Genomic DNA, 20167 nt, shown 5'->3' on the forward strand with positions numbered 1-20167 from the left:
CGGAAGACAGAATTATAAGATCTGATAATTCACATCGATATACTTCAATATGCCAAGTATTTCCTGTTCATCTACTTCAATTCTTACATCTGCAACATTTCCACCTAGATGATACTTGCAAAGTGATCACTCAGCAATTTGAACCATCTGCTTCTGTCACATTCTTTCTATCAACATCCTTCCATAATCATTATTCCTCTTTTTACATAATAAAAAAAACTTGGATTTACTTTGGCTGGCTTAGGTAATTTTTTCTCAATCTGATTTGGGCCTTTCTTCTTACTATACTACTCTCCCTTCTTGCCTGCATTTTGTATTGCTCATGAGTATGCTGATCACCTTTTTTCTTTTATATTCTCTCCAAAACATTCTTGTAGCTCCTCCTACTTTCTCTACTCATCCCCTTAATCCTGCTACTTGGTCCCAAAGTAGAACATGAACAATGGATTGTTTGTATTCTACTTTATAATTAACTATTGTCACCATTGATGATGGTCTGTAATATTCAGGTTAAAATATATGGCCTTAATTAGTATTACTTATCCCTTGCATTTTTCATGTAATTTGAAGAAATCCTACTTGGTTCATCCTCCTGACTGGGTATGCAGTCTGATAATGCTTCTTTCAAACAATTTTTGACCACTTCCTTTGCATTATTGACATTCTTTCCTTAAGCCATGGCTTAAGAAGCTATAAGGAAAGAATGTCAATAGAAGAATAGTGCAAATTTCAACTGTCATTCTTTGATTTATTTCACTTAATCATATAAAAATATTCTGCAAATGTCTTGAACATGCACTGTATTTTCAATAACTGCAATTTAAAAACTATTATCTAAATTGATCCTTTCACAAATTTTTGTAGGTATTCTTTGTTCTCCGTAAGAAATTTGACCATGTATCTAAACTTCACATTATCCATCATGGAATGGTCCCATTAACCATATGGTATGGAGTTAAATTTGCTCCTGGTAAGTAATTTATAGTTCTCTGCTACATAACTTGGCATTAAACATCAAACCCCTGTTATTCCATTAACATTATTTCAACATTTTCTATCCCCCCCCAAAAAAAAAAAAAACTGAGTTGGATATCAGGTAGTAATATATGAAACTATTTTTTGTGTTCCACTTAGCAAAGTATAGTTCTGTATCTAAGATTATTGAAAATGTTATTTAATGCATTTTAACTTAATGCTATTTTTCCATAAAGAATATCAGTGTATTTATTTGTCCAAATGTAGTACTATATTATCAAATTTGTCCTTTAAACTGTGTTATTACATCATGCAGCTTTAGTCATATTTAATACACCAGTGTCCAAAAGCTAAGGAAGAACATTTTTTCCTGTATATGAAAAAATTTTCATGATTATAACCAAATGTGGACATAAATTTATTGCCAGCATACTAATAAATTATTATACAAAAAATGATTATTATTATTATTATTATTATTATTCAGGCCTCCAAGGAGTCAAAAGACTCGTCGAGGGAGGTCCTTCCTAAGACATAAAGTCTGTCAAGACTCATCGAGGGGAGGTCCCTCCCTGAGAAACACAAAGTTTATCATACCACTCTTTAAAGTCACTGACAGTTCTCGCTCCCACCACTCCATCAGGCAATGCATTCCACGGCTCAACCACCCTCCACACAAAGAAACCACTCCTTACCCTCTTGCTCACAGTTTCCTTTCGTAACTTCCAGGGATGGCCTCTTGTCATCACTCCTTCCCGCTGATCAACCAAGCGAAAGAACTCCCCAGTGTCAACCCTGTAACCACCTCTCAACAGTTTAAAAGTCTCAATCATATCACCTCTCCTTCTTCTATCCGCCAAACTCTGCAGTCCACATTCTCTCAGCCGATCCTCATAGCTATCATTGTACAGTCCTGAAACCATCTTTGTCATCCGTCTTTGTATCCTTTCCACAGTTAATTTATCCCCTTCAAATCCTGGGGACCAAATCTGAGAACAATAGTCCAAGTGTGGTCTGATCAGAGACTTATACAACGGAATGATAACCCTCTTATCTCTGCAGGTCAGTGTCCTTCTCATGATAGCAGCAATCCTCTGTGTTACCTTCACCACCTTTGCAATATGTCCCCTAAACTTCAGGTTTCTATCAATCATCAACCCCAGATCTCTTGTCTCCCCTACTTCCTCCAGTATAACTCCTCCCATAGAGTATGCAGCATCCCATCGATGTTTCCCAAACCTCAAGACCTTACATTTTGCTGCATTAAACTGACACCCCCATTCATTTGCCCATCTATCTAGCTTATTTAAATCCTCTTGCAGGGCTACCACATCTGCACTATTACTAATAATCCTTCCCAGCTTCGCATCATCCGCAAACAACTGAATATCCCCCTGCAATCCACTGGCTATGTCATTGATATAAAGGTTAAACAATATAGGTCCTAGTACTGGTCCCTGTGGGACCCCACTTGTAACCCTCTGCCTCCTGGAAACTGCTCCACCATACACAACTCTCTGATACCTATCAGACAGCATTCCTGAATCCAGTTGACCAATCTGACATCCAGACCCATGTGCTGCAACTTAAATATCAGCTTATCATGTGGCACCCTGTCAAATGCCTTCGCCAAGTCTAAGAAAATTGCAGTATATGCCTTTCCCTCATCTAATGCTCTTGTAACTTTATTATAAAAGGCTAGCATATTGCTAAAAAAAGAGCGTCCTTTCACAAATCCATGTTGATTCTCACAGATAACATTACCCTCATCTGCCCAATGCTGTACACGGTCCCTCACTACTTTCTCCAAGATCTTAACAACTACTGATGACACACAGACTGGCCTATAATTAGACACTTCCAGTCTGTTACCACCCTTATGCAATGGCACTATCTTACCTTCCTTCCATTCCCTGGGCACCTTTGCCAAAGCCAGACTTTCATTGTAAAGCCACGTTAAAGGTATTATCAATTCGCTAGCACATTCTCTCAAAACTCGTGGTGAAATACCATCCAGTCCCACAGCTTTACTGACATCCAGAGTACTCAGTATCTGAAACACACTCTCCTCCTGTACCTCCAGACCTCGTAACAGTCCTATCCCTCTAGCATTAAAACTGACTCCTCTAGGATGAAATACTCCAATAAAGTGTTCATTCAACAATTCCACTATGTCCTCTGCATCAGTCACTCTATTCCCATTTTTATCCCACAATATCATTCTTCCACAGTCATTTCTCCTCCTACTGGCCACATAGCTAAAAAATTCCCTAGGATTTTCTTTGTATCTTAGGGCCAATCTCCTCTCATATTCCAGTTTCGCTTTCCTTACCACACGAGTCACTCTTCTGGCCTGTGTCTTATATTCTTCACCCATCCTCTCTTCACCTGTCTCCTTATATCTCTTCCATAGCCTCTTTTTCGCATGCAGTTCCTGTTTAATCCACTTTACTCCAAATTGCGCCCTCTTCTTCACTCGTGGTATACAACTTACCATTGCTGATAACAAATATTCTTTCACAATTTCCCACGCACTGGTGATATCCCGGCCGTCCAATTCCTCCCTCCATGAAACTTCCCGAAGTTGACGTCTAAGACTATTATAATCACCTGCCTTATAATTCCACAAAAGTTCCCGTCTCTTTGATACTCCTGCATGTCTATTCATTTTCCATGTCAACACCATATGGTCACTCTCTCCAACTGGTGGGAGAGACGTCAACTCGGTTATTATCAACTCTTCTGATGCTATAACCAAATCCAAAATTTTTGAACCTCTTGTTCCCTCTGTTACATGTTGCCTAAGACATTTGTCCCTCAAGAATTCTAGAAATTCCATTCCCCTATTGTTACATGCATGTTCCTCTCTCCAATTTATACTACTGAAGTTAAAATCTCCCATAACAATCATTCTTCTTGCACTTGCCAAACTTAGCTGTCTAAACATCTCCTGGTCCCCATCCTCTGTGCTCCTGGGTCTGTAGCAACACCCCACTAAATATCCTGTCTTGCCTACCTCTAGCTCACACCATACGCTCTCAAAATCATTTGTCTCACTTCCTTCCAAATTCTCCACTCTTAGAGGACATAGGTCATCACTTATCATAAGCAGCACCCCACCACCACGCTTTCCCCTCCTATCCTGACGAAAAATGCTATACCCAGCGACTTCTATCCCTGTTTTTATATCCTCTTCTGTCAACCACGTCTCAGTGATCGCAATAATTTTTGGCCAGGCTGATGCTATCTGCGCCACCAATTCCTCTCCCTTATTCCGGATACTCCTGGCATTAGTATACAGCATATAAATGCCATTGTTTCTATACCCAGCCTTATCCCTTCTAGACTCCACTGGGCTCAGTGTTACCTGACATTGTCTCCCTTCTCCCAAGTATCCATTCCCACAAGAGGCCGTGTTATAAATTTTCTATATATGAAATTGCAGTACTTTTTTAGCAAAAATTATGAATTTCCTGAGGACAATGTTAATGTGGATTCTGGGAGGAAGTGCATTTAATTTAGAAACTGCTATAACTCAGAGGAAGAGCCATTCTAAATTGCAAAAATATCGTTTATATATTAAATGTGCTTCATCCCAGGATCTAATTCATCTTAGAAGTAAAACAATTAGCCTTTTTAGATCTTTTTAGGTCTTTGTTAACCAGATAGTAGCCTACATTTTTCAGTTTTTTGGAAGACTCATACTGGCCTGTTATATCTGTCTTAAATCTCATTACCATCAGACAAAAGACTGGAACAATTAAGACTTTAGTAGTACATTATGCTCATTCTTTGTTCTTCAGATGAACTTTTACAGAAAGAATTATGACATAAATTCCACCATTTTCATCTAATGGTTTAAGGATTTTCCATCAAAAAAGTTTTAACAGTAATGGTATCTACCTCTTTAAATACAAAAGAAATAACTCATTCCTATCCCTTATATACATGGGCTTAGTGAACACTTAACAAAAGTTTTAAAACCACTGAATATTTTAGCTGCCTTACCACATCAGAAAAATATCCACCTTTCTTGCATTTAAGGACAAGCTTCCACCTCTTAGTTATCCAGGCATCTACCAGATTCCTTGCTCCTGTGGTTTATCTTATTTCAGACAAACTTTTATTCATCTGGAGCAGAAGTCTCATATTAAATACCAGAGCCTGAACAGTCTGCCTGTACTTGCCCAGCATGCTATTGACAATAGACACAGTTCATTGGAACAAGATCTTTTTAATTCTTCATCAACCAGATGGTAGCCTACATTTTTCAGACTTTCATCTTTTTTTCATCTCTAACAACTGATGCATGTTTTTCTAATTTCACTTAACATATTTTACACAAAATATGAATCTACATCTGCATTCTTTTAGTATTTAATGTTAGTTGCCAAGTCCTTAATTTTCAGTTTCCTTAATTCTTATCAGATCTGAGAATTAATCACCAAAATGGCCATTTGGATGAAATAGCAGTTTGTTTCATAACGATGTCATTTTGGTTTCAATGGGCACTTTACATCTATGCAGTTGAGGTGTAAACATGCCAAGGTCATTAAATTGATTAACTACCCAACCAGCCATATGGATAAAATACATCACTCTGCATACAGTTTGTATCTATCATATATTTCAATGGTATCATAATTTTAATATTCACTTTGCATCCATGGTAACCTTTGTCTCTGTAGACGTCATGGCAGGTTGGGCAGTTAAATACAAAACTCGTAGTTTCTTAAATGTTTATTCAGCCTATCATATCAACAGACATTGATTTCCTTAGTGCAGTATCTGCACTAAGGAAATCAATATCTGTTTTAGCAGTATCTGTTAAGAATTGACAGCTTCCAGGTTCATTGACTTCAATCCAGTATGCAGCTTTCCTAATGATAGTATGTACACTAATTCCTCTTTCACATTTAAGAAACCTTGCATTCCAAACTAACAGAACTTCTGATGTATATATTTAGCAGCTGTAGTGCTGATCATTATCCAATCTGAAGTTTTTCTAAATTATCTTTTAAGCAACAGAGGTCATAATTCTGGTAGGTACCAACAACTTAACTAGCGATAAATTCAGTATGAGAGAGGATATGAAAAGGTTGTTATAAGTGAAGAGTGAGAAAGTAAAAAAAACATTAGTATATTACTTAGTTATGATGGAAATGAATTATAAAGAGGGGCTATTGATGGCGAACAATTCGATGCATAGGCTGTGTAAATGTGAGTTAGAGAGAAGAATGGATTTGTAAAAGAGGAAGAGATTCCTCTTCCTCTTTTACACTTGAATCAGTATGGCATCAGGAGTCTTGATCAATTATTGATAAGAGACATAACAATCAAGGAAACTGAATTACAATAAAAGGAATCATGTGAAAAGCGACATTGTTAGGTAGCTCCATTAATGATGGGAATGGTTATTATGGAAATGATTATGAAAACTATTCTGTGTTCATGTGAGGACCTATCAAACGTGTAAAGATTCTGCATAAGTAAAGAACTAGATACATTATGCAAATTATGGAAACAATTACCATGTAAGAGTTAAACTTCAGTTTAACATAAACTAAAATATACACTCGATGTTTCGGCCTTCACATTATTATTATTTAGGCCTCCAAGGAGTCAAAAGACTCATCGTGGGAGGTCCGTCCTAGGAAACAATATATCATACCACTCCTTAAACTCATTGACCGTTCTTGCTCTCACCACTATCAAGCAATGCATTCCACAGTTCAACCACACTCCATGCAAAGAAACCACTCCTCACCCTCTTGCTCAGTTTCCTTTCGTAACGTCCAGGGATGGCCTCTTGTCATCGCACCTTCCTGCTGTTTGACCAAGCGAAAGAACTCCCCGGTATCAAACCTGTAACCACCTCTCAGCAGTTTAAAAGTCTCAATCATATCATCTCTCCTTCTATCCACCAAACTCTGCAGTCCACATTCCCTTAGCTGATCCTCATAACTAATATTGTACAGTCCTGAAACATCTTTGTTATCTGTCTTTGTATCCTTTCCACAGTTAATTTATCCCCTTCAAATCCTGGAGACCAAATCTGAGAACAATAGTCTAAGCGTGGTCTGATCAGAGTCTTTTACAATGGATTGATAACTCTTATCTCTGCAGGTCATCGTCCTTCTCATTATTGCAGCAATCCTCTATGTTACCTTCACCACCTTTGCAATATGTCCCCTGAATTTCAGGTTTCTATCGATCATCAACCCCCAGATCTCATCTCCCCTACTATCTTCAATATAGTTTCTCCAATAGCGTATACGGCATCCTATCGATGTGTCCCAAACCTCAAGACCTTGCTTTAAGGTAATCTTCTGAAGTATACACATGTACAAAGAAACAAGCTGCACTACAATCTACATGGCATGCTAATTTTACTGACCAACCATTATAACTATTTGCCTGACCTCTGGTGGAAAAAAAACCTTACTACATCAAAGCTAGAGCTCTATTATTTTCATCCATTAAGTTACAAAATTAAATTAAATTAACCTAATGGGTAATAATAATAGGACTCTAGCTTTAAGGTAGTAAGGTTTTTTCACCAGAGGTCAGGCCAATAGATGTAATGGTTAGTCAATATCTTCTACATTCCATGTAGATTATAGTGCAGCTTGTTTCTTTGTGTATATGTGTATATTCCAGAAGATGACCTTAATGTGAAGGTCGAAATGTTGAGTGTCTATTTTGGTTTATGTTAAACTAAAGTTTTTACTCTGATGCAAATTATGGAAACAACGGCAGTTCTTTTCATAATTTGCATAATGTATTCTGATCACCGTGTAAGGCATGAAGGAAAGGATAAGGAACTAGATAAAAACGGATCTGCAAGTTGTTGAACTACGTCATGCAGACCACAGACAAGAGTATACAAAAAATAAATAGCAGCATGCAAGTAACTTACGGCTATACATGAATGCTAGGAGTATCAGAAACAAAGGAGTAGAGTTTGCCTTGGTTAATATATTGAGACCTCTTATTGTAGGCATTGGTGAGACCTGGCTATCAGAATCAGACATACTCATTGGTATTGAGTGCAAAGAGTATAATATTTTTAGAAAGGATAAAAAGATAAAAAAAAAAAAGATAGAAGAGGAGGATGAGTTGCTAATGATATCAGATTACTTGAATCCAGTTAGAGATGAGACCTATGACTGCAACACCAGTAACTGTTTTTCATGTGGCAGTGAGTTTGAAGCTAGCTAGTGAGGTGGATTCTAACAAGATCAAATACATACTGGGGTGTTGCTACAGACCTGGTGGATCAGTTGCTAGTGAAGAGATGCATCACTAAATAAAGATGAGTGCAAAAAGAGTAATCATAATGTGGGACTTTAATTATCCAAACACTGACTGGGTAGCTGTGAAATCACATGAGAAGAATGAAATTGAATTGAGCTGTTGAGAAAACTTCCTCAAGCTGCTCTTGTGACGGAAGTAACTTGTGGTCAAAGAATGTTAGATCCGAAGAACTTTTATTGTTAAAAGACCATAAGATTGCATTATTAAAAATGCAAACAGCCAACAAGTTTCACTAGCCACTGCGTAACATTTTCAAGGCTGTACTGGTGTGAAAACAAATGCATCAAGTTACATGAAAACATACACTTTAGTAACTGCTAGGCCGTTACATTTGATAATTCGTGTTTGATGGCGTGCATGCGTTTGAATGCTTCAGTCAGAATCCGGTACATGACCACGTGTTGTGTAGTTTTTTGCATATTATATAGTTCTTCTAAGCTGCAAGAATTGGGATATTTCCATATGTCTTTAAGAATAGCACCTTGATTTCTATTTAAATTATTGCCTGTGCATAGCAGCACTGCTGCTTTTTTGACAGTTCTGTGTCTGTTGTCCTTCTCGATGTAAGGCATAGAACTGTTTTTCCAATCTATAACATGATTTGATGTTGAGAAATGATGAGCTAAACCAGATGTGATGATTCTATTGTGATTGACATCCCTCACGTGTTCCTTCTGTCTTATTTCAAAACTTCTAGAGGTTTGTCCAATGTAAGAAAGGCCACACGTGCATGGATGGAATTTCATATACTCCAAGAAATTTGAAGAAAGGTACCTCATCTTTGGGTGATCTTAAGACTTGTCTGATCATGGTAGTTGGTTTAAAAACCACTTTGATGTTATGAGCTTTTAACATTCTCGCCAATTTTGTGGATGCTGAATTAATATATGAAATGACAGCTGTGGACACATATTGGACTCCGTTCCACGTTGTTGGAGGTTGTCTTTAAAAAGACATTTGTTTAAAATGTTAGAAGGGTATCCATTCAGAGATAGTATTAGCTATTTGTGACAGCTCTCTGTACATCTACTTTCCAAATAGACCTTAAAGCTCTATTACGGAGCATCTGAATGATGCTGTCTTTTTGTGACTATGATGGTCAGACGAATAATGTAGATATCTACCTGTATCTGTGGGTTTCTTGTAAATGGACAGTTGGACATTGTTATCTTCTCCTCACCAGTATGTCAAGAAAGGGTAGTTCTTTGTTCTTCTCCAGTTCCATAGTGAATTTGATCTTATTATGTAGTGAGTTGATTTTATTAAGAAACACAAAGGTTTTCCATGGTATCCTTCCAGATGATGAACACGTCATCGACATATCTCCACCAAATCGACGGTTTAGGTGAAATGGTGGAAAAAATATCCTTTTCAAGTTTTTCCATAAATAGGTCTGCGCATGGTGGTGACAGGGGGCCACCCATGGCTAGACCTTCTGATTGTTTGTATACTATGTTATTTACCTTGAAGAAATTTGATTTCGGGCAATGATGAAACAACTGGGTGATGTCCTGAGGGAAGAGATCTTTTAGAATGATAACCACCTCTACGACGACCGGTACATTAGTGAATAAGGATACTAGACTAGCCATAATGTCCATTTGTGATATTTTGATACTCTTGATTTTTTCCACAAATTGTTGAGAGTTTTTAATGTAGGTCTGTGTTTGTCTAATTTTTCCTTTCATTAAATTTGTCAGATTCTTTGCTAGTAAGTACGTAGGTGAGGATCTTCCATCAACTATTGGACGAAGTGGTATGTTTTCTTTGTGAATCTTCAGTGCCCCATAAAGGTATGAAGTAATAGGGCAAGGATTTAAGTCGTTTTTTTAGTTCATCTGATCAACTGGTCATATTGCAGATACGAGCATTAATCTCTAGATGATTACTCATGATGGGATTTTTATCTAAGACTTGGTAAGTTGAACTGTCTGCTAGTAACAGTTAATCTTATTAAAGTAATCTTTCGAGTTGAGAATGATGGTTGAATTTCCTTTGTCCGCTTTGGTTATTATAATGTCTTTGTTATGTAAATTGCAGATTGCATTCTTATCATATGGAGTAGTATTAGGTATTGGTGGTTTTGCTGAGGCAAGAATAATTGTACTATTGAATCTGATAGTATTTGCTGTAGCCTCTGGAAGATGATAGACTTTTTTCTATCCCACATATAAGATTAACTTGTTACTAGCAGACATTTCCACTTACCAAGTCTTAGATAAAAATCCTATCATGAGTAATCATCTGGAGACTAACGCTCTTATCCGCAATATGACCGGTTGATCGTTTGAACTAAAAAAACAACTTTAATCCTTACACCCTATTGCTCCGCCTTTATGGGGCACCGAAGGTTCACAAAGAAAATGTACCACTTCGTCCAATAGTTGATGGAAGATCCTGACCCACGTACTTACTAGCAAAGCATCTGGCAAATTTAATGAAAGGAAAAATTAGACAAAGACCTACATTAAAAACTCTCAACAATTTGTGGAAAAAATAGAGTATCAAAATATCACAAATGGACATTATGGCTAGTCTAGATGCAGTGTCCTTATTCACTAATCTACTGGTCGTAGAGGTGGTTATCATTCTTAAAGATCTCTTCCCTCAGGACATCACCCAGTTGTTTCATCATTGCCTGAAATCAAATTTCTTCAAAGTAAATAACATAGTATACAAACAATCGGAAGGTCTAGCCATGGGTAGCCCCCTGTTGCCACCATGTGCAGACCTATTTATGGAAAAACTTGAAAAGGATATTTTTTTTTCCACCATTTCACCTAAACCATCGATTTGGTGGAGATATTTCGATGACGTGTTCGTCATCTGGAAGGATATCATGGAAAATCTTCGTGTTTCTTAATAAAATCAACTCGCTACATAAGATCAAATTCACTATGGAACTAGAGAAGAACAAAGAACTACCCTTTCTTGACATACTGGTGAGGAGAGAAGATAACAATGTCCAACTGTCTATTTACAAGAAACCTACAGATACAGGTAGATATCTTCATTATTCATCTAACCATCATAGATCACAAAGACAGCATCATTTCAGATGCTCTGTAATAGAGCCTTAAGGTCTATTTTGAAAGTAGATGTACAGAGAGAAATGTCACAAATAGCTAACACTATCTCTGAATGGATACCCTTCTAACATTTTAAACAAATGTCTTTTTAAAGATAACGTGGAACGGAGTCGCAATATGTGTCCACGTGTCATTCCATATATTAATTCAGTAGCCACAAAATTGGCGAGAATGTTAAAAGCTCATAACATCAGAGTGGTTTTTAAACAAACTACCAGACAAGTCTTAAGATCACCCAAAGATAAGGTATCTTTCTTCAAATTTCCTGGAGTATATGAAATTCCATGCACGTGTGGCCTTTCTTACATTGGACAGACCTCTAGAAGTTTTGAAATAAGACAGAAGGAACACGTGAGGGATGTCAATCACAATAGAATCATCACATCTGGTTTAGCTAATCATTTCTCAACATCAAATCACATTATAGATTGGAAAAACAGTTGTATGCCTTACATCGAGAATGACTACGGACACAGAACTGTCAAAGAAGCAGCAGTGCTGCTACGCACAGGCAATAATTTAAATAGAAATCAAGGTGCTATTCTTAAAGACATGGAAATATCTAAATTCTCTCTGCTTAGAACTACAATATGCAAAAAACTACACAACACGTCATGTACTGGATTCTGACTGAAGCATTCGAACACATGCATGCCATCAAACACGCATTATCAAATGTAACACCCTAGCAGTTGCTAAAGTGAATGTTTTCATGTAACTCGATGCATTTGTTTTCACACCAGTACAGCCTTGAAAATGCTAGACAGTGGCAAATGAAACTTGTTGACTGTTTGTATTTTTAATCCATAAATCTTATGGTCTTTTAACAATAAAAGTTTCTTAGTTCTAATACATTAGACCACATATGAACAATGTAATGTTCGATCCGATTATAGTATCAGAGAGGAAGGGTTTCGGTTAAACATGTAACTATTCTGCCTCTGGTTGGTGACAGTGACATCATTAAGTATCAAAATACTTAATGATGCGATATCAGAATATCTCCTTACAGTTTGAGGAATTAATATGTTAAAAGTGAAATGGATGTGTGATCTAATTAAGCAAGAAATTTGTATTATTACCCCAAGACCTCATGGAGTCAAAGACTCATCTGGGAGGTCCTTTTGTCACACACACACATCTCATTATACCGTGCCTCAAACACACTCAAACTCCTTGCAGACACCACACTCTCAGGCAAGGCATTCCAATCATTCACAACTTTGCACGAAAAAAACCTGCTCCCATCCCCTACTCGCACCCTCTTTATACAGTTTCCAGGGATGACCTCTGGTTCTCTCCTGATCTTCCACTATTCTCTGTAGAACTTTTCCACCATTGATCCTATATCAAACCCTCACCAACTCGTAGGTCTCTATCATATCTCCCCTCTTCCTCCAGTCCACCAGACTGCAAATTACATCTTCTCAATCTTTCTTCATACTTGACATTCCAGAGGTCAGAAACTACCTTAGTCAGTCACCTTTGGACCCCTCCAACATCTCTTCATCCTTCTGAAAACCCGTTGACCAAATATGGGCACAATAGTCCATGTGTGGCCTAATCAAAGCCTTATACAGCGGAACAAGAATCTCCCTATTTCTACAAGTCAGTGTCCTCCGCATCATTCCCAGAAGCCTTTGTGTTGTCTTCACAATTTTGGCGATCTGTCCCCTAAATTTTAGATCCGTATCCACCATCACCCCCAGATCTGTTATTTCCTCTACTTCCAACAATATATTCTCACCAAGCATAAATTCTGCATCCCATCTTTGTTTTCCAAATTTTAAAACCTTACATTTTGCAACATTGAACTTGCATCCTCATTTCCGTGCCCAATCACTTAATTTATTCAAGTCTTCTTATAAGGCTACATCTTCACTACTCTTTATGGTTCGTCCATACTTTGCATCATCTGCAAAACAACTGAATATCTCCATCCAAGTCTTCGCCAATATCATTAATATAAAAGTTAAATAGTAATGGTCCTAAAACAGACCCCCGAGGCACTCCACTAGTGACTTTCCTTTTCTTGGATATCGCACCCCCATACACCTTGTTGATACCTATCAGATAGCCAGTCTCCAATCCAATGCACATCCAACCCCATCTGCTCTAGTTTGACTGTCAACTTATCATGAGGTACTCTATCGAAAGCTTTTGCGAAATCCAAGTATATTATACTGTATCCTTCTCCTTTGTTCAAGGAAGCAGTCACTTTATTGTAATAAGTGGATTACTAAAACATCGCCTTTCTTTAGCAAATCCATGCTGCTCATCAAAGATTATGCCATTGTTGTCAACCCAACTCTGGATCCTAGTTCTCACAAGCTTCTCCAACTTAAGCAGAAACACCTGACACACAGATAGGCCTATAGTTTGATGGTTGAGTTCGATCACCTCATTTATGAAGTGGCACAATCTTGCCCTCCTTCCACTCTTTAGGAACTTGACCAAGTGCAAGACTCATATTAAAAAAATGTCAAGGCAGGTGTCAACTCTCTGACACATTCCTTCAGAATACACGATGATATTATCAAGTCCCACAGTCTTATTTACATCTAGTTTACTCAACTCCCCAAACACCTTTTGCTCACTTACAGTCAGTCTCTCCTCCTCATCAACTGCTCTGTCTCTCCATGAAGTCACATCCACAAGATTGAAAGATCTTTATGAACTGCTCATTAAGTATCTCCTCCACACATTCTGCAACAGCTGTCTTTATACCATTTTCTCCTATCAGTGTCATCCTTCCATAATCGTTCTTTCTTTCTTTTGCTGGCTACATATCAAAATAACTCCTTGGGATTCTTTTTGGCTTCATTAGCTAACTGCTGTTCATAGCTCTCTTTAGCTACTCTCATCAACCAAGTCGCCCTCCTTTCCTGGTCTTTGTAGTCCTCATGAAATTGGTTATTTCCACTTCTCTTATGCTGCCTCCACAATGCCCTTTTTCTCTGTATCCCATGCTTAATATCTCTTTATTCATCCATCTCACACCTACCTTATTTAACCTTCTCACCCTTGGAATACATTTAGACATTGCATCTACTAGATAGTTTTTGAAAATCCCCCAAGCTGCATTGATCTCTTTTCCAGCTAACTCATCATTCCACGCTACACCCGCAAGCTGTCTAAAAATTAATGGAATAATAAAGTAGAATAGTAATGAAAAAGTAAAGTAATTTGAAAGATAACTACTGAATGTAGATAGTTTGCAGATGACTGCAGAAGAAATAGCCAATGAGTGGCCATTTAGCTAATAGCTATCAACTTGGTATATACAACATTGAACTAATTGCTACTACTTCAATGTATGAAGTAACTTGGGTATGAGGAGAAAATACTAGTGTTGTACTAACTGAATAAGAATTTGGCAATAGGAACTGATGGGATCTAAGCATGTTCAGCTGAACTCTATTCCTTGAACCAGGCTATATAATTTGAGTCTCAGAACAGGGAAGATTCTGTAGGAGTGGAAAGAATGTATGGTAATCCCATTGCACAAGGGTGGTGCAAAGACCAATGCATCCAACTATTGAGCAATCAGTATCTCAGGAGTGGTGGTGAAGATTTTGGAAAAGTTAGTTAGGGCTCACATTCAGAAGTGCATTGACAGAGAATCTACTTTGCAAGGAGCAGAATGGATTTACTGTGGGAAGGTCATGTTTTAGCAACTTGTTCACATTCTTAATGTTGACACTGATTTAGACAAGGGAAATGGATACACCATTATACTTGTGGATTTTGATAAGGCTTTTGACAAATACAGCATGGGAGACTGTTCCATAAATTGGAGAATATGGGATTAGATTATGAACTAATGGCATGGATAAGAGGGTGGCTGACTGACTGACAGATATCAAAGTCATGAATTGTGAATCTGCAGGATTTGAAGGTAACAGTGGTGTGCATCAAGGATTAGTGCTTGGTCCATTGTTATTCAATATATACATTAATAGCATTGGGAAGGATTTGACATGTGACATACATCTATTTATTGATGATGCAAGATAGGTAGGATAATCAAGAATGCTACTGATATGCAATACTTACAGAATTATTTGAATAGGCTGGAATTGTGGGCAATTGTGAAAATGGATAAGAGTTCAACGTCAGTAAATGTCAAGTCCTGCACTTTGGTGTGATTAGATATCAATGTCATTATATGTGGGATTATGCTAGAAGAAAGATCAGGCTAAGGATCTTGGAGTTTTAGTAGACAGGGAGTTGAAGTTCAAGGGTCATATAGCAAAGACTGTAAATACAACTCCAGAATAATCAGAATGCTAAAACAAACCTTGACATGTAAAGATGAAGTCATTTTTGCCTCTTGATAAGACCTCACTTGGACTACTGAGTGCTGATCTAGTCTCCTCTTTTCTAATACAGTGGAGAGAGAGAGTACAAAGGAGAGGTCAAAAGTGATATCAGAATTGTGAAATACTTATTATGAAGACTTAGAATTTGTAGCCTGCAAACACTAGGAGACAGGAAAAAGAGGGGTGATATGACTGAGACTTACAAACTTCTAAAAAGGTTATACAGAATTTCAATAGATGGAATTTTTCATTTTAAGAGGGATGTCCAGAAAGCAAGTTCCATTTTTAAATATTTTCACTGCAGTGCTGCGCATGCGTGCTGAGTTTGTTGATTCATTAGCAAGGCGTTGGTACTATTTTCAGAAATTCTCGCAGTGCATCCGCTTCTTGGTATGCGTTTATAATGTCTAAGAAAATCGAATTGCCCACAGCACGTGAAATTAGGTCAGTTATCTGTTTCTTGAATGCAAGGAACGTTAAAGCAGCTGAAATTCATCGGCAAATTATTGAGGTTTATGAACACCCAATGAATGATTCAGTGGTAGGAAGATGGGTAAGACTTTAATGAAGGAAGGACAGGTGTGCACGATAATTAATGGAGCGGGCAACAATCTTTAGCGACTAAAGATTTGGTGCATTCAGTTGAAGAGAAGATTCACAGAATAGGGGATTCACTATGACTTTGATTCATGTGATATGCCTGGCCACACATGGCTGGCATAACACAACTTCTTGCCACCTTTGGCTGGGAACAATTCCATCATCCCCCATATTGTCCTGACCTCACACCAAGCAACTTTCACCTGTTCAAACATCTGAAATCTTTCCTTGATGGCTGGTGGTTTCAAGATGACGAGGTCAAAGAAGCAGTCAATATGTGGTTTGCGTCACAGGTGGCAACCTTCTACAACCAAAGTATAAAACTTAGTGCTCGTTATGATAAGTCTGAACAATGGCAGAAATCATGTAGAAAAGTAGTGAAAGATGTTTACTTTGATTTCCAATAAAGTTTTTTTGTAAGTATATTTTTGTTTCTCTGACAGCCCATTGGAACTTACTTTCTGGACGTCCCTCATATGTAGGGTATGGAAATGACATGAGGGCATCCTTAGAAGTTTAGAATGAATGCTGTCAAGAAGCAGGTGAGGGATAGATTTTTCTCTCATGGAGTGGTACGTGATTGGAATGGATTGGTATTGGATGTTGTGTGTGCAAGTAGTGTGAATGAATTCAAGAACAGGTATGACAGCTGATGCAAATAGTATGGCCCTCCCTTGATGAGTTCCTAACTCCTTGGAGGTCTCTTTTAATAATAATTCTTATTAAACAAGACCTCATGGAGTCAAAGACTCATCTAGGAGGTCCTTTTATCTCGCACACATCTCATCATACCATGTCTTAAACATATTCAAACTCCTTGCAGACACCACACTCTCAGGCAAGGCATTCCAATCACTCACAACTGTGCCCAAAAAAAACCTGCCTCTCACTCCCCTACTCACACCCTCTTTATACAGTTTCCAGGGATGACCTCTGGTTCTCCCCTGATCTCCCATTATTCTCTGTAGAACTTCTCCACCATTGATCCTATAACCCCTTACCAACTTGTAGGTCTCTATCATATCTCCCCTCTTCCTTCTCTCCACTAGCCTCTGCAAATTACATCTTTTCAATCTTTCCTCATACTCGACATTCCAGAGGTCAGAAACTACCTTAGTCAGTCGCCTTTGGACTCTTTCCAACATCTCTTCATCCTTTTGAAACCCAGGTGACCAAATCTGGGCACAATAGTCCATGTGTGGCCTAATCAAAGCCTTATGCAATGGAACAAGAATCTTCCTACTTCTACACGTCAGTGTCCTCCGCATCATTCCCAGAAGTCTTTGTTGTCTTCACAATTTTGGCGATGTGTCCCCTAAATTTTAGATCCTTATCCACTATCACCCCCAGATCTCTTATTTCCTCTACTTCCAACAATATATTCTCACCAAGCATAAATTCTGCATTTGAGTAAATAATGATATATGCAGAAATCTGTGTGCAAATTCTACATTTACTCACTAAATAATGCTTTATATAAATCTATATTGGGAGTGTATGGGAAAATTACTGTAGTTGGGCAATGAAAAGGTGATGCTAATGAGGCATTTGAAATCAGAATATGGTTTGTGAAAAGAGATGGCATGTAGGAGAAAGTAAAGTTCTAAAGGATGAGGGATAACTACCTTAGGTAGTATGCAAGATGAACATTTACATGGTTTAGTGCTGGATTTAGTGATAACCTCACAGGAAGTTGTGAATGATTTATCAGCATAATCCAACCATATAATTCTCACTTTTTAGTTAATAGTGAATCATAAGGTGGGATTAGGGAAGTTTCATATTAACTTGCATCTATATTAATGGAAGATAAGCTGTGAGCAAAAGGTTGATAGAGAATGGGAATTGGTTAGGATACAGGGTACAACTGTGCATGAATCATGCAAATAAAGTAGGAGTAAAATGGACAGGAAAATTTTGAAAGCAGCTTCAAGGTATGAAGAAGATATGATAGTTAGCATGAGCCAGGACCATAAGGAGTATAAAGTGTAAGCCAGAAAAGCGACATACTAAAGTGGGGGGAAAAAGTGTGCAGTATAAGAATTTTGTTTTTTTTGGAGATTCCTACCCATTCATGAAAGGTTATAAATCTATAATACGTTAGTATTGATAATGGGATAAGGATTTTTGAATTTATTTAAACATTTTGTATATTTCAGTGTGATCTGGAAACTAAACTACAGACCAAATATTGAATTTCATTGATGTAAGATTACTGCCACCCCACTTAATGGAGATCTTAAGTGGCTTGAAAATTTTCATTTCCTGCCTTTAGACATTGCGAAACATCCGTGGCAGGATTCAAACTTGCAGACTGTTGTGTGATGAGTGGATTTTCTAACCACTTAGTCAACCAGACTAGTCAAGTTGGAAAATCCAAGGAAATTCTTTTGGCTATCTGGTGAGCAACAGCAGAATAATTACAAAAGGGTGGTGGTACTGATGGATGAGATCAAGGATTAGAGATGTAAAATATTTTTGCATCTCTAAACTATCTTTAATCCAAGTATTTAATAATATGGTGATGTATCACTTTTCTACAAGGAGAGCGAGTTTGAATTTCTGAGATAAATACCTTAAGCAGCATGTGACTTGAAGCAACTAGAGATTTTAATGTTTTTGGATTTGGTGATAACTTCAAAAGATAGTTGTTAATGAGGTGTTGACACTGCCACTGGTTGGTGAGATAGCGATCATGAGGTACTTGTTTGGGCAGTGATGAAACAAGAAAAGGTTACTTCCAAAAATATGTGCAGGTATAAAGCAGGTGATTATAGGAAGCTCTGTAGTTGGTTAGCATCAGTATGTTGGATAGATGAGCTGAGCAGAAAAAATATTGACAATGCATGAAAACTCGAGGCAGTATCTGACAAAAGCAATGTATAACTGCATACCAAGAACTAAATTAGTAAATACAGTTGGAATGAAATAGATGAACAGTGAAATCAAGGAAAAGAAAATGCAATGGAGGAGGTACAAGACAGTTAGTGGTGATCAGATCCATGAAGAGTATAAAGTGCAGGTTAGAAAGGTGGTGACTAGCATGGTCAAGAAAGAAAAGGTGCATTATGAGAGGAGATTGGCTGGTCAGGCCAAAAATTCTCTAGGGAATTTTTCTGCTATATGGCAAGCAAAAGAAAGAATAATTATGGCAGGTTTGACACTGATGGATAGTCATGGCAGCAGAATAACAGTTTCAAAGGATATAGTGGAATTATTGAATGAGTACTTTATCAGCATATCATACTGGTGTAAATGAAATGGTGCAATATATAAAAGGGAGGCAAGTATTAGGAGAATTGGAAGTGAAAGAATCGGAGGTGTGTCAGGTGTTGGTTGGGTTAGATGTGAATAAAAATGTGGGAATGGATGATCACTGTATTTTTAAGGAAAATGCACAACGATTGGCTATGCACTTGACCTGGTAATTTAATGAAAGTCTTGTGGTGGGTAGGGTTTCTGAAGAGTAGAAAGAAGGCAAACCTAGTATCACTCCACAAGCATGGTTCTAGGACAGAAGTTTCCAATTATAGACTAGTCTGCATAACTGCAGTTGTGGTCAAGGTGTTGGAGAGATCAGTTAGGAATAGAATACAGGATTGGGTTGATGGACATAGCATTCTTTATAATGGTCAGCATGGATTTGTAAAGGGTAGGTCCTGTTTTAGCAATTTACTTGCATTTCATGATAAGGTAACAGGCGTGTTAAATAAGCAAGAATCATATACAGTGATATTCTTGACTTTGCAAAAGCATTTGATAGATTGTAAACCAGCTAATTTGTGCTAAGCTGCAGAAGATGGGAATAGATAATATATTTGTTAGATGGATCAGAGATTAGCTCTCTGGATGATACCAGCAGGT

At 37.7% G+C, this 20167-nt stretch overlaps 1 protein-coding gene across 1 annotated transcript in view; it reads left to right on the forward strand.

The window, feature by feature from the left end:
* LOC150092326 (uncharacterized) overlaps positions 1–20167 on the forward strand; it is a 279626-nt gene that overhangs the window by 125645 nt on the left and 133814 nt on the right. Inside the window, exon 7 of the mRNA XM_090414847.1 lies at positions 865–970. Within this exon, the coding sequence (XP_090270973.1) occupies positions 865–970 (106 nt within the window). The remainder of the gene's footprint in view (positions 1–864; positions 971–20167) is intronic.

This window comes from Typopeltis vanoorti, chromosome 26, assembly GCF_054136105.1.
Source record: "Typopeltis vanoorti isolate ZY-2024b chromosome 26, IOZ_Tvanoo_1.0, whole genome shotgun sequence".
Lineage (NCBI taxonomy): Eukaryota > Metazoa > Arthropoda > Arachnida > Uropygi > Thelyphonidae > Typopeltis > Typopeltis vanoorti.